The sequence below is a fragment of the Brachycentrus maculatus genome, unplaced genomic scaffold (genome assembly GCF_059751285.1).
Source record: "Brachycentrus maculatus isolate JH-2025_06_01 unplaced genomic scaffold, ASM5975128v1 h1tg001503l, whole genome shotgun sequence".
NCBI classification, from domain to species: domain Eukaryota; kingdom Metazoa; phylum Arthropoda; class Insecta; order Trichoptera; family Brachycentridae; genus Brachycentrus; species Brachycentrus maculatus.
The window spans coordinates 42,279-59,584 of NW_028282138.1; the positions used below are offsets into that span (position 1 = coordinate 42,279).

General features: G+C 28.8%; 1 protein-coding gene across 1 annotated transcript; it reads left to right on the top strand.

The window, feature by feature from the left end:
- The first annotated feature begins 7,853 nt into the window (after positions 1–7,853).
- On the top strand, positions 7,854–15,836 carry LOC148298915 (acylphosphatase-2-like). Its single transcript, XM_088276532.1, has 3 exons — positions 7,854–7,944; positions 9,284–9,410; positions 15,634–15,836. Exons 1-3 carry the CDS (start codon positions 7,881–7,883, stop codon positions 15,746–15,748), a joined length of 306 nt encoding a protein of 101 aa, XP_088132658.1. The 5' UTR covers positions 7,854–7,880; the 3' UTR covers positions 15,749–15,836.
- Positions 15,837–17,306: the final 1,470 nt, after the last annotated feature.

The window sequence follows — 17,306 nt, forward strand, 5'->3', positions numbered from 1 at the left end:
ACAGTTTCAATAAAACACTTACAAAAAAGGCCATTCTGCATTAACAGACCAAAATGAAATTCTCGAATATATGTTTATATTTTTGTCGTGTATAAAATACGATTTATTTTGGTATAAATTTTGTAGTCTTCTATATGTACATAATAATATGTATATATAAATATATATATATATATATATATATATATATATATATATATATATATATATATATATATATATATATATATATATATATATATATATATATATATATATATATATATATAAATGTATATATATATATATATATATATATATAAATGTATATATATATATATATATATATATATATATATATATATATATATATATATATATATATATATATAAATATATATATATATATATATATATATATATATATATATATATATATATATATATATATATATATATATTTATATATATATGTTTATATATATATATATATATATATATATATATATATATATATATATATATATATATATATATATATACATATATATATATATATATATATATATATATATATATATATATATATATATATATATATATATAATATGGTATAGTATTCGATATATATTATATTTAATAAAAACTTTTTTTTTCATTTATTGACCTTTTCAATATTATACCAGATTTTTTAAATATATACCCTCTTAATTTTATTGTGAAATGGTCTTATTGAAACATTTTTATAAACCCCATTATAGATGACTTATACATACTTACATAGATCGCTTGACTGCGTAATGTTAAAAACTAACGACGTCCCTTTACGCCTATACTCATACAAACACCTGAGTATGTTAAAGATTTAACCTCCTATCGTTGATCACATTTACAAGAGCTATCTTGCACTGAAGTTGTACTGAAGGTGGCCCCTATAATGGTGGTCGAAACGTCTGTAAAAGGATATAAAGTACACGGCTTAGCGCAAAATGAACTCTAAAATCTAATGAAATGTCTAGAAAATCTAGCTTCATACTTGCCTGAGTATATGTTTGTTGTGTCGACTCTAATGGCGTTGAGAATACTCGAGTTATCGTAAAATGTTATTATTAATAATACGTTTTTTTTACAATACGATTTTTACAGACATTCCTCCCAAGGAGCATCTTAACGTAATACTTTAGGTGATATTTATTTCACTAAATATAAACTCTCTTTACTATCTAATTCCATATTTATAAAATTGTATCCAAAAAAAATCTTCAAAAATATAGATTACATTAAACAAAAGTTGCATGTCCACAATCTATTACAATATTTTATTCATTTTCAGACTTATTTATACTACATAAATTGAACAATTTATAAAGACAAAGATTGGTTTAAAATAGCAGTACGTTAATGAAACTTGATTCACGGTAAAAAAAACGTTTTGGTTCTTGTTTTCAAAACATATCACTCGTAAATAAAGGTTAATGGTGAAATAAATATCGATTGAAATACTACTTTGCGACACCCGTTAATATTGTAATATTTTATGTAAATTAGAAATACGATTTGATATTCCAATAAAAGCCCATTAATTTAATTTTCTTGTATTAAAAAAGGCTTTAATTAAATAAGTTGTACATGTATTAAAATCTACTCTCTTTTAATTGTGATTTATTAAAATTTATGTAAAATAAAATTAAATTCATTGATAAATTTTAATTAATTGAATTTTTAAATCAAATCTATTTATGTAGTATATAAAGCATATATTTTTTAATAAAAACCCGAATTAAATTACGTTTTTGGCATATACGTAATACCTACAAATATACATATATATCCACACATATATGTACATATGTTCAGTTGGAATAAAACGAAATAATTAACTTGTTGTAAAAAACTATTTTTAATAAAATAATTATATGTACCTTTATTTAAATTCTATTATTTATATGTAAAAGAAATGTAAATAGTTTTTAAATTTATTAAAATACTAGTTAATACTGTCGTAAAAACGTAATGTAGTGCAGGTAAGACCTATGTATAAATAAATGTTAATAAAATAAAATGAGAAAGTATAATTGATTTCGTTTACACATTTATATAATCTTCCCTTATAAAGTCCCATCCCTGTACAGATTCTGCCGCACAGAAAACGACATCTAGGGGGCCTTTTTTATTACTATTTTAATTACATACGATTTTATGCATTTTAGTCGTGTAAAAAATCTCCCCTTTATCGTTAGAAAATGTTTTTGGTTCTTAAAATATGAAAATCATTTTGAAAAAATCACAATTACCACACAGAAAATTACTAGTAAAAAGATTTTACTTGCAAAAGTTCATATATCGCTCACTCCTTTCAAAAACGTCATAAATCAAAAAAACTTGATTTTTCAGAGAACATTTTTAAAGTTTAAAAATATAATACAATGTATTAAAAATAAATATCAAGCCACTTATTGAACTTTTTACTGTGCAACAGATCCCTTTCGGTAAAACCTAAACGTTCTTTCTCTATTTGAAAAATATTTAGTAAATTTAAAAAAAATAATTTAACAATACCTTTTGTTCGAAATGTAAAAACAATACTTTCTGCCCTGTAGCAGGTAAATATTAAGTTAAAAATATGCCTCTTTTCCTGGGATATAGAACATTTTCTGGGCATTCCGAAAACATGCACAACTGAAAATTGTCGATTTTTGATTTATGACGTTCTTGAAAGGAGTGAGCGATATCTAACCTCGCTTTTGCTAAAACATTATGGTATATTTTTTTCTTTATGATCAATAAGAAAAGAACAACACATTACAAATTATAAATAATTTTAATGTTACACGTCATTATACAATTACAGTTAGGTTCTTCTCCCTAAGATTTCTAAACTCACACACATATATATACATATATATATATATATATATATATATATATATATATATATATATATATATATATATATATATATATATATATATATATATATATATATATATATATATATATATATATATATATATATATATATATATATATATATATATATATATATATATGTATATATATGTGTGTGAGTTTAGAAATCTTATATATATATATATATATATATATATATGTTTATATATATATATATATATATATATATATATATATATATATATATATATATATATATATATATATATATATATATATATATATATATATATATATATATATATATATATATATATGTATATTCATGCATTTATAAATAAAAATAGATACACAATGACAATTATTCATTATGTTAATAGAGACCGCGTATAAATTTTTGTTGGAAACAATGGATTTTATTTTGAAAACAGGTTATTAAAAATAAAAAGTAAAATTCGTAGGCAATAAACAAAATAATTCAAAGAAATATTTTATGAAACATAAAGGGTAAAAAAATTCAAATGATGGTTTTCAAAGTTAATTAATAATAAAACATAATACTAAATATTTATCATGGCAGAGTGCTTCTTGACATCTGAAAAAATTTTATATACCCACAAGCATTGTGAAATTAACCACGTTAGATATGTATGTTTTCTCTTTACTTTCCTTTCCATTTAATCAGACTGAGTCATAATCTACCTCCCTTGATCAGGATATACCTAGTAATGGTCTTTTTTTGCTAAAATTGCAAGCTTTGTTTTGATAGACCTCAATCGTTGGTAGCAGTCGAATACGTTATTCTTCTTGTAACCCTTATCCGCACCCAATGGTGCATAGGGCACTGCACCGTATTGACGCAGTGTCATCTTGATCGTTACTTAAATGAAGGTAAGGTGATCACTCCTGTGCTTCAGGGACCAGTCCAGAGTAATTTTAAATAATTATTGTATAAAGTAATAAATAATTGGATAAAATAATTTAGAAAAACAATTTTACGAATATTTTTAATTTCAGTCAAAATTTTAAATTAGAGTTAGCAGGACTTTTAAAATAAATACATGTCTTTGGAAATAAACGCTTTACATGTAATCTTTTTCTTCATACTAATAAGCGCTTTTAAGGCCCGGTCTTAATTGTTCAAATCAGAATGCGCAGAGCCGCTCTAGCCTCAGGGCTAGACGTGTTCTTACGCTCGATTAAAAAAACGAATATTGGATATTTTTTGGAATGAATATTGGAAAACTATGTTTATTTGTTTTTTTTTTAATTCCTTTAATAATTATTTCGAAGAAAAACTTATTTTTTCAAAGCAAAAACGACGTTTAAATAAAAAAATATATTTCCGTAAAATGTTACCTGGATTTAGAGAAATAAAGTTGCGACTTAACGAATACTTGGCCTTAATAATTGGATAATGAAAATGGGTAGATACGTATCATTCATATGGGAACGACTCATGAAAAACCAATAACTGGCAAATATTCAAACACCCTCCTTATCATTCATCGTTCACTTTGTGTAATACTACTTTAAACGAAGTACCGGTAGGCATGAACTAGTATTTTTTTTTAAAGTGGTATTACATAAAGTGAGCGATGAATGATAACGAGAGTGTTATATCACAGACTTAATAGTGCTTTTAATTTTCAAAATAGGTAAATACTAATTCAACAATGTTTGTAAAATGTGCTCTCGGTTCGGGAAAACCCAGGAGGATACATTATTGTAAATTTAAAACCAATTTTGTACATGACGACCTAAATAAATAGATGTAAAATTTGCTTTGAAATACTTTACATTAACTTCGCGACGAATTATAATTACTACAACGTACCTAAGAAAAACTATGTGTTAGGATACCTTAGATGTCGATTTGACTACCAAAGCAAAAAAGAAAAAGAAAGCGGTCTTTGCCGTCACGATTTTTTTATTTAGCCACTTCAACGGAAAATGTTTCAACAAAGGAAATTATTTTTATATGGATAATTCGCCATGAGTATTGTTAAAGGAGAATATGTAATGAGTAAAACACATTTTTACGGGTTATTTGAAGACTTCAGATTGAAATATCGTAAATTAAGTCCATTTTTGTGATTTTTTATATTGATGAGAAAAATACATTTAAAATTTACAAAGCTAACAATGAAAATAATAAGTTAAAAATAACAAGTTGAAAATTATACACACGTGCGGCAAAAATCCAGATAGAATAAGCTCAACCTGATTCATATTAGCCCTTTTAACCAGTATGTCCTTTTAACTCAATATTCTCATTATGAGCTTTGTAACTTTAAAATATATTTTTGTGTTCAATATGACGAAACACAAAAAATTGACCTCTCGTTCAAACGAAAAACCTCATAAATAACAACATGACCCTATAAGATATAAGAGGATAGTCCTCTTATGAAATCTAGGCCAGATGATCCGGCGTCCTGCGCCCGACATCGGGAGAGTCGCAGATCCCAGCGGCGGAGGTAAATCAGGGACAGGATGAGGGAATCCCCGCTGATCGCAATTATCTCATTTGGCAGTCGCCCTTCCTGCACTAATAAACTAATTGCGCTGCTTCCTAATTCCACGCAAGTGAGTCCCCGCTGAGGAATAAAACTAGCCATAATTGGATCCAATCGGTATGCAAATTCTCAAACATTAATTTGTCATTGGTCATTGGACACAAACGGAATCAGTAAATCGAGCTTTAGGTATTGACCCATTGACGGATTGTCGTTGGAGGAGTGCCAAATGTCACGTGGGACATAACTTAGAGAATCTAGATTTCATTCGGCAATTACATTGATTAGACATAACTTAGAGAATCTAGATTTCATTCGGCAATTACATTGATTAGACATAACTTAGAGAATCTAGATTTCATTCGGTAATTACATTCTTCTTCTTCTTATTCTTCTTCTTCTTCTTTTCAGGACTAGGTACTGTCATTCTCGGGTCGCTCCTGGGAGGTGGAAGACCAGCTATCCTTCCATCGTTTAGGTGGTCTTCCTCGGGGTCTGATCCCGCCTATGCTGCTGTCCGCTGCCACCCTCACCACTCGATCCGAACTCGCACTTCCCACATGATCTCTCCAGAACCGTCTTCTTTCTCTTCCCCATCGCACAACATCTTCAACATCGTAGATTTTTATTATTTCTTAGTTTCTGACTCTATCGCGAAGTGTTAGGCCTACAATGGGTCGTAGGGTCTTCATTTCCGATATCCTAAAGGCTTTTTGTTCTCGCGGTGTCGGCTCTTGTTTCCGTGCCGTATGTCAAGATCGGTCTTACGCAGGTTTTATAGATCCTCACCTTACTCTCTTTCTTTTACATTCGTTGGATTACATTTCACTTGGCAATGACATTGATTTGCGAAAAAATATTCGTCTAAAAAGATCGGCAGAATGTTATTGTCACATGTTGACATTATTTCGCAATCGCTAAGTTCATTTTAGAAATGAATGAATAAAATAGAAGTTATGAAAAATACAACACAATAACTACGCGTTTCACAATATTTCTACATTGAAACAATCCTTGAGCATTTCTACACTTAGATTAATGCATTGAATATTGAATAAGTAATTAATTAGGCATATAAACGTATTCCCAATAGACCGCGCATTTTCCTGCGCTTTCCTGAAATAACGAGTGCTTCATGCAATCATTATAAATCCTCAGTAAACAATCCACTTGAAAGGATGAAGTAACAACTAACAACAGTACATTGGAGTATTGGAAAATTTAATGTAGAGATAAAGAATCTGACACAATACGTTTGTTTAAAGTCGGAAAATTATCTTTGAACAACGCTCCACTACTTATTGCCAAGATAACAATTTTTTCGTTTGAAATGAGTGCATTATGCTTAGCAAATAAGAAGTCACATTTATTACAACTGTTAACAAACATATTAAATCACCAACGTAATATAAGTTTAATTCTTATAGATAAATTGTTTTATTTTGTAGAAAAAGTCTGACATCAAGTTTGATTTGAATTACGAACAAATGTTATAAGCTATGTTAATTGTGAAAATATTGTATTTAGTATTTGGAACAAGTACAAAGAGTACAAAAAGAAAAACAATGGGAACAACAATACAGGTTTTGTTGGTCTTGAGTCAATGTTTTAGGCCCCAAAAAGATTGACCTAACATAAGAAAGCCCTTCTGACTTACATAAGTTATCGTTTCGGGTCTCTGGTATCATTTTTCATTTGAATATTTGATTGTTTGCGTTTAAAATTTTTGATTACTTTAAAGTAACAACCGAACAAATTAATAAAAATGATATAATATTATTGATCCAGCATCCAGCTACGAGTTTAGTAAGCGAATACAGTTTTCAAGTGCCATCTACCCTCTGACTGCAAACATTGAAAGCTGTCCCACCGCATTCCCAGATCTGATACAGAAGCATCTAGACTTCCTGTCAGACCTTCTCTTGCGAAAGCAATTTTAATTAACTAAGTTGCGAAATTTATTGAAAATGTGAAACAACATAAAATTGTATCTCGATTTAACTGTGAATTTACATTTAAAAAATGACTGCAAACAGCTATGTATGGTGTCAAACGTTTTATATATGGTATCAATATCACTAGTCTGTTTTTGGTTGGCTGGAAAATATTGCTTTTTAGCAAAAAGCCCGCCAATTTACCTACTTACTTCTTTTCTGTACATGAAGTTTAAATAAATAAATGCGTGAGAGGTTCCTTTCTCGTTCCAATCCGGATATTGAGAGTGAATCTTTGTCATTTAAAGCATCCTTCACATGCCGATGGAATCAGTTTGAAATCCGTGGTAATTTACATTGGCATATTCCGTGGTGATCGCTAATTGATCGATCGGAAGTGAGTGTCCTCGCCTGTCATTATGAAACGGCTTAAGACGCTCGATTGGTGGGATGAGAGTTGAAAATAGCCGCGGGCTAGACTATTTATATTGGGAGACGAGCGTCGAGCGGCGAGTCGCAGAGAGTGTCAGTTGATAACATGGGGGTCGAGGATCACGTCCCTATAGTCTCCGTGGAGTACGAGGTGTTCGGCAATGTCCAAGGTAACTCACCTGCCTCGAGGCGCCGGACACGCCCACTTCCGGAACTCCCGAGGACCGAAACGACTAATCAGTGGCGTTATGTTATGAAAATCTTCGCTTAAAGTGTTTATAGGTCAATCGTGTTAGTGTTTATATCGCTAAAATCAAACTTTAAAAGAGTACGCGAATGTTACAAGTCGTAATAAGTAAATGGATACGTAGCTTTTTTTAACTAAATTAAAATACAAAAAGTGGAGAAAAAAAAATCGTGCGAAAATAGTTAACTTGTGAAAACGTATTGTATTTCTCATTGATAAAAAATAATAAAAAAATTGGATAACCAACACAATAAAGATTTCATAAAATTTAGATAATAATAAATGTTATTAAAAATCAATTTTTCTTAGTTGTTATTTAATAAGAATGTATAAGATATGAGCATAATATTATGCAAAGTTGTGATGAGGGATAGTAAAGTATAAAAGTTTTTCAAAGATTTTACTTTAAAAAAATATATAAATATTTTAGTTTGTACTAATATCTTTTTCAAATGAAAAGTTCAAATTTGAAATCGATGTAGTGATTGACTTAATTTTGAGAATAATTTCCAGTACGTAGGGTAGAAAAACCGATTAATCGGTGTTTGATCGTTTACAGTTGGCAGCAAAAAGCTGACCAGTCGGCTTTTGGTAGTTAATGTGTTAAAAATCAGAACAGAAATATAAAATGTAGAACCTTAGCCAAATACAAATATAAAATGTATAAGAGACCGTCATTAAATAAAAACCTTATAATTTAACATAGGTTATTTCCTTTAATTATATTTCAAGAACTTTATTTTATTTTTATGTATATAAAAGCAATAAATTATTCGAAGTGATTAATTTTGTATTTACAACATTTTGAGTGTGTCCAAATACCGTAGAATGGGGCTACTTGAACTTTGATGTGTTACTTGAGCCCAGTACAAAAAAAAATTAAATCTGTATTTGGTCTGTATATGTATACAATAATAATAATGTATACAATAACGAACGTATAAGTGTCACCTGTCAGGGAAACAATGAATCATGTCGATACGTTCATTATTGTATACCAAATACAGATCTAAATATTTTTGTACTGGGCTCAAGGCTCAAGTAACACATCAAAGTTCAAGTAGCCCCGTTCTACAGTACTTCACAAATCTGGATCATCTCCGATTATAGGAGTTATTTTTTAAATTATTTTTTTGACATCTCACCATAGATGTCTCTAGTAAAATTCTAGAGATTCGAGCACTATGATTTGAACAAAATATATAGAAGTTACAAACATTTGAGTAGTGTGGTTGTCAATCAATAAAAATGTTTGATTTCAGGACTGTACTTTACGAAGTACTGCAGAGAGTTAGCTGATCAGCTCCAAATTGGAGGATGGGTGAAGAACTCTAAGAAGGGCACCATCCTAGGGAAACTGCAAGGACACAAGGACAGAGTAGACGTAATGTAAGTTGTGAACTTCACGTGATCTTTCTAATAACATGCTAAAGTTACTCATTACTCCGAACTGCGAACATATTTCTTCTGTTTTTTAACAGTTTAAGCTTGCCTAAATATGATATTCAATTGAAATATCTATATATATATATATATATATATATATATATATATATATATATATATATATATATATATATATATATATATATATATATATATATATATATATATATATATATATATATATATATATATATATATATATATATATATATATATATATATATATATATATATATATATATATATATATATATATATATATATGTATATATATATATATATATATTATGTATATATATTAATCAATGTATTAATTATATATAATGTAAAGTATTATATATTCTCCAGTATTGATTTGTTCTAAGGAAGAAGTAGTTTGATTCGGAACTTATGGACATTTTAATTATGTTATAATGTCATAAAATGTACTGTAATTTTAAACGAAGTCATTTTGTAAGTTTAAAAAATAAATATATTTCTATCAAAAAACTATGATGCTTAAAAATGCATAACCAGACCATCAACTTTTATGTACAATAAAAGATTATATATTAAATGAATATAACAATACGCTAAAGCGTATTGTTATATTAATTTATTTGAAACCTTCAGGTGAAGTGTGTAAACCTCTAAGGTACCTACATATAGCATATACGATGAATAAATATAATAAAAACATAAAATGTTTAACAAAAACATAAAAACGTAAACTAATACAAGTTTTATCAGCTACGGAGCATTCAGAGGTTCTGCAGCCGCCCCTAATACGAGTAGCACCACTTTGGTCCTAATAGACAAACGACTAACGACTAATAGACTAATGACTAACGACTCGTTCGTTGGTTCTATGAATTCAGATAATCAATCAGATTAATTGTCTAATCAAGACTTGCGCTCCAAATTTTTGCATCTAAGATTGAGTAGAATATATTTCATGAAATATAGATGACCCAAGTGAAACTAAGGGAAAGATAAAATATTTTAACACGGTAAATTAAACTTAGGAATGAAATTGATATCGGGAAAAAGGTGGAAAAATTCCTTAAATATAAATATATATTTCGTAAGTAGAATAATATGAGTAAGTTGTATCAAATTTCAAATAGCTTCCTGACTATTTCGAATCAACTTTTATCAAACGCGAAATCGTGACCCCAATGTATAATATCGTCCGGAAATATCCATATTCCTACAAAAGATTTGAAGATATTTTCACATTAACTTTCACTGGAATATTTATAGCGCTTCCACATCCATTAAAATATTTTTGTGCTACATTATTTATCTGGGGCGGTATCAAAAACGCGTTCACGCGTATAGTATACATAAATTAATCATTTCGATTATTTCATCAAAAAGAAATAGCCATTATTAATATTATATATATATATATATTTATATATATATATATATATATATGTGTATATATATATATATATATATATATATATATATATATATATATATATATATATATATATATATATATATATATATATATATATATATATATATATATATATATATATATATATATATATATATATATATATATATATATATATATATATATATATATATATATATATATATATATATATATATATATATATATATATATATATATATATATATATATATATATATATATATATATATATATTTATATATACATATTATTATGTACATATAGAAGACTACAAAATTTATACCAAAATAAATCGTATTTTATACACGACAAAAATATAAACATATATTCGAGAATTTCATTTTGGTCTGTTAATGCAGAATGGCCTTTTTTGTAAGTGTTTTATTGAAACTGTTTATATTTGTATTTTGTATTTGTAAAACATATCATGTATCCAATACTTTTATTTTTGAAAAACAGTATTTATTAACTTTTTTCTTAGCTTAGAAAAATAACGCTTATAATAAAATTTATTGTTAATTTCGACTTCACTTAGCGGTGGGTGATGTACTTAGCCATATTTGTTAACAAAAAAATAGTATTTTTGTAATATTTGGCCCGATATTACAAAACAATGATTTATGAAAAAACAAACAATTAATGAAAAATAAAGATATATGTCAGAAAATATATATATATATATATATATATATATAAATATATATATATATATATATATATATATATATATATATATATATATATATATATATATATATATATATGTATATATATGTATATATATGTATATATATATATATATATATATATATATATATATATATATATATATATATATATATATATATATATATATATATATATATATATATATATATATATATATATATATATATATATATATATATATATATATGCCGCTACACGTGTAAAAAAAGACGTCGGGTTACAAAAAATATGTTCAGTTTTCCCCACTACCCAGAAAACTTTTTCTACAGTTTTTGTTGTTTAGGCTTTTTAGTATATTCTCACAATTCAATTTTGATGGCTCATCGACCAGGCCAATGGCAGATAACCTCCCATAAACCAAATATTTTTAATTCGCAATGTAAATTAGTCAATATAAAAAATAACCTTTTATTAAGAAATAAACATTTACAAATGAAATTTAATATTCATTATTTAATAATAAAAAAGTTATACATAAAAAAATTAGTTTTCGGCATTTTCCAGCACTGGATGTACGTACTATAACATTACATAATACTATACAATTTAACAAAAATGTCATTCAAATACTACTTTCTTTCGATAGACATGTACATAAATCGATGCGGAACAACAATTATGAAGATAAACGAGTTTATTTTATCTCATTAGCTACGTAATTTGCTAATCAGTTTTTACGTTGTTGGTGATATTTATGTCAATCGTTAATCGGCTTATCGATTGACGTCGGAAAGATAGCGAAGATTTACATTCGTGGGCAGGCAAAGGCAGCGAGTAATTGTCCGTTTCTAGGAATTGAAAACAGGAAATTAAATTAGCCACATGTGAAATTGGCACAAGGGTAAGCGCAAGGTTGATCCAGGAAATAATTTGTTTAACGTACGTTATGTATGTACACTCTCACTGTACGAATTTTCAGCGAATTTCTTTCTTGGCTTTCGTTTGTGTTGCACGTGTCTTGAAGTTTGTCATCCTGGAGATTAAATATATTTAACACATTAACTACCAAAAGTCGGCTTTTTGCTGCCATTTGTCAACGACCAAACACCGATTAGTCGGTTTAGAAAAACTACGTACTGGAAATAATTCTCACAATTACGCAAATAACTATATCGATTTCAAATTTGAATTATTCATTTAAAAATTATATTTACTACGAACTGAAAATAAAATACAACAAAAAAGCACTATTAATTGTGGACATCGAGGAGGCTAATCCCTCTTAAAAACAGGCCACATGGCCTACACCAAGTAGAAGAAGAAGAGAGACTATTATTTGTGAAAATGTTACATTTTGAAGAGAATAGTTTTAATAAATACGAAATGTTTCCAGAATGAATCGCAATGCGACACTTTTTACTCATAATTTAAACGGCCACTTATTAAATCATAAATATTATTTAACGTCGTGAGTATTCATTGAAAAAATCATAATAATCTATCGATTCGTACAGAAATTATAAATGTTTTTGTTAACATGTGCATTTTTTGCTAAGAGTAAAAATTTGCATGGTATTCGAGGAAATTCTTTTAATAAAATCAAATGTAAAAAAAGTGTTAAAATGATATTTTATACGTATCATAACACTATGCGAGGATAATTTAAGCAAACAGGGCGAGGCAGAACTCGAAAGGAAATTTTAATGAACCGGTCCGAAATATAATGCATTCCAAATATAAACCGCTTCGGTCCTATCTTGGAGCGAGTGTTTTTGCCTAGAATTTTCACTCAAGAAGTTAAAGTAACTTTAAACATAAATAGGAAATCCACTCACGAGTAGGCTATAAAACTCATAAAGTTGAAGTCCAAGTAGGGCCATGATAAGCGGAGTTGCATAAGACGTAGGTAGAAGATTTCAGAGTCACTTGGACGCTCGGTAAAAAAAAAATCTCGGAGTTATGATAACATATCTGAAATATGTAGTTACAATATGATGTTTTAACATACTTTATATAATATTAAAACTGGTATGTTATATAGAATACTATGCAGTATACTATCTACATTAATAATAGTGTAAATATTCGTTTGTTCGAAATCTCAAACCTGCTGAAACTATTCACTAATTGCTTTAAAATTTTGAAACTGCGTTGCAATCGCCGCGTGTTTTTATAATACCTGACAGGTGTTTTTTTCACTCAAAGATAAAATTATATTTTTTCAAATACCTTTTTAACCACAATGGCAGTGCCATCTGTTGAACGTAACAACATACGCAATATAAAACATTGTCGGACAGAGTTTTTTCAGATGTTTTTTTCGAATTTGTACGAGTGCGGTTACAAATAGTTAATAAAACGATATTTGATCTAACATAAATATTATGTTAAATAAATTATTAATTGAAATGGAAATATTGAAGTTTGGGAATGTTTGAGGCATATCGCCTGTCATTGGGTGGTTTAAGTGACCACTTTATACACTGTGTAACATTCATCATTTTTTAAATACGATTATACCCATGATTAAAAACCATACTACTCAAATTCCAAAAGTAGTATATGAAGGGCATACTACCAGAATGCATTAAGTTATACGAACATGTTCCGGGATAATGGAAAAACAGTTTTTTAAGCAAAAATTCAATTATGTCAAATGTTACCTGGGTTTAAAGAAGATCAAGTTGCGATTCATTGTATATTGGGCTTTGATGACAGTTTACCCTTTCCGGTCCCCCAAAATTAAAAAAACAATAATCTAGGTAGACAGTTACATTCCAATCGGAAAAAATCTTTTGTCCTCTGCTTCACATACTGTTGTAATAGATCCGAGTGACAAAAATGTAAGCTTGGAATTTAAATAAATAATACTAATGATGAAAAATTGTCGAATAACATCCGACATGGGACCTAAAAGAAAAAATCGATGTCGAATGAGATTCGACATTGGATCAGTAAGGGTGAACTTTCACTTTTGTGAATAATAATCGAATAACTTAAAACATAACGAAGAAATTGAATGAAAAGTTGTTAAAAATACACTATAAAACATTTGTCTTGCGAGAAGTTGAAATTATAAAAATACTTTAGAATGTTGTTATTTTGCGTAACTAGAATGTTTACGATCTCTGCTGGCGGCAAAATACCTCGGCGTAATATTAGTGTGAAAATATCATCTTTTATTTTAATTTGGACCGTTTCCAAAAGATGGCGACGCGTCTTATGAAAGTCATCGATATTAAATTATTACAATGATATACATGCCTTGACTTATGACCACATCATGGCCAAGGTACAAAATTCACTTGCCAACTTTGAAAGAATACTTGACCAAAGAAATCTAGAACGGCAATACGCCAAACACAAACAGAAAACCAAATTCAATGATTTATTTACTTACTCGTACAATAAAAAAATATATAAGTTTGGTTTACTTCCCTATGGTTTGAAAGTTTGGTTATCATTTCGCTCACTCCTTTCAAGAACCTCATATGGTATATCAAAAAACTTGATTTTTCAGGAGATCGTTTTTAAAGTTTAAAAAGATAATAAAATATATTAAAAATTAATATCAAGCCACTTATTAAACTTTTTACCGTGCAACAGATCTTTTTAGGTAAAACCTGAAGGTTTTTCCTCCATTTGAAAAATATTAAGTATATTGAAAAAAAATAATTAAACAATACCTTTTCTTCAAAATGCTTTCTGCCCTATAGCGGGTAAATATTATGTTAAAAATATGCCGCTTTTGGTGGGAAGTACATAGTACATTTTCTAGGTATTCCGAAAACATGCTCAATTGAAAATAAAAATAAGTGGCTTGATATTTATTTTTAATACATTCTATTATATTTTTAAACTTTAAAAACGATCTCCTGAAAAATCAAGTTTTTTGATTTATGATGTTGTTGAAAGGAGTGAGCGACGCGTTTCGATGTGTTCTGCAACATTTTCAAAGACTGTAAGAGAAAAAGTGGTATTTACTGTGTAAAACTTAAATTAAAAATGGATGGATTTTACTACAAAGTCACTGCCGAATAAATTAATGAAAGAAATATTTGTTTCCAGGATTGGTTGGCTGACGAACACAGGATCCCCGGGCTGTAAGATAGAGCGCTGTGAGCTGCACAACTGGGAGCAGCTTGCGAAACAGGAACACAGAAGCTTTAGCATTAGGTTCTAGACTTAACCCCTCGTTACTTACGCAATCATTCTTTTACAATATACAATTTAATTTTATAATCATGTACAATAAATAAGTAATTTGTAAACACATGTCTTTTATTCCACACACATACCAGACATTTTCCAATATGCAAGCACAACACGACTGTGAAATTAAAGTATTAATGATTTTATAAATATGTATATGTATTTACTTTATTTATTTTTCAATATTAACACATTGTTTGCTTCTTCTCCGTCTTATTCCTCATTGCTGAGGGTTGTGGACCCTTGCAGAAGCAATGACTCTTCTCCAGTTATCCCTTGACTGCGCTGCACGTAGCGCTCCAACCACTGAGGTGCCTGCTGCTGCCTTAATTTGATCGGTCCATCTATCTACGGTCGGCTACCGATACTTGGTAGTTCCTGGCTAATGGACTCATTGGTGCGTCTAGCTGTCCATGGAATTCGGAGCATGCGCCTCCAACACCGCATCTCGAAGGCATCAATTTTTCTCCTTTCTGCTGCTTTTATGGTCCATGTTTCAGCAGCATAGAGAAAAATGGAGTGGACCAAGCTTCATCTTGGTGTTGTTACTCATTGTTTGCCGGAAACGCTTAAAAGCATCTTTCACATACTGTTGGTAGAGAACAGGAGACGCTTATAAGCGTTCTATTTGCTTACTATTGGTAGAGCGCGAGAGATGCCAAAAACATTGTACAAATCGGAATTGGGTTTGCGGTTACTTGTTATATGACCCTTATTAGTATACTAATTAGGGTCGGGATTGATGGAAAAAACTGCCTGACAATGTGTATATAAATTATATGAATAAAGTTAAAAGGATTTTTTTGTATCACAACAGATGATTCTTCGCCATCATCATTTTTTTATGTTTCGATGTCATCAATTCCACACCCGCAGCCTTCATTTTTCTTTTAATCAAAACCATTATCATTTTTCATAAATTCACTTCATTGAATAGTTAAAAAAGGAACTTTTAACGTGTAAATATATTTTTTTAATTCTCCTCATTAAGCCCTATTAAATGATGTAAACCAAATTTTATTGCTTGTTTTGTCCTATATACCAGTGGCCCCAACGGAAGTAATGGATCCGTGGCCCATTCAATGACAAACCTGGCAAATCTAGCATGTCTACAAGAAGATCAACTGCTGGAGATTGTAAATGACGGTGGCCTTAAAACCATGTTCAACTCTGCCGGTGTTCTGGATTTAAGTCATGGCGGATTATCTTGAGATGCCCACCACAGCACTTAAATCTCTATTACCATTTCTTTTCTACAGCGACAGCAACTAAAACAAAACAACGGAATAAACTGGACACAAGCAACACACTTCGGGTGCCATTTTCTCCTATTACCCCCAGATGGAACTGTTTCATTCCAAAGAAACAAGCGAAAAAAATGTTATAACACTTTACATAAATTTTTTGTGTACCATATTTTATTTTGAAGGTGCATTTAAATAAAATAAAATTCAAATGATTTAATCGACACAATCTAAAATATAAACAATCAACGTCTTCTCTCAGCGGGCCACAGTAAAATTGGTACA

What these genes read in the sequence shown, in the direction of transcription:
- LOC148298915 (XM_088276532.1), top strand. Translation starts at nt 7,881, where the DNA reads ATGGGGGTCGAGGATCACGTCCCTATAGTCTCCGTGGAGTACGAGGTG. An exon ending in GGTGTTCGGCAATGTCCAAG is followed by an intron (nt 7,945 to 9,283) that starts GTAACTCACCTG and finishes GTTTGATTTCAG; the next exon opens with GACTGTACTTTACGAAGTAC. An exon ending in AAGGACAGAGTAGACGTAAT is followed by an intron (nt 9,411 to 15,633) that starts GTAAGTTGTGAA and finishes ATTTGTTTCCAG; the next exon opens with GATTGGTTGGCTGACGAACA.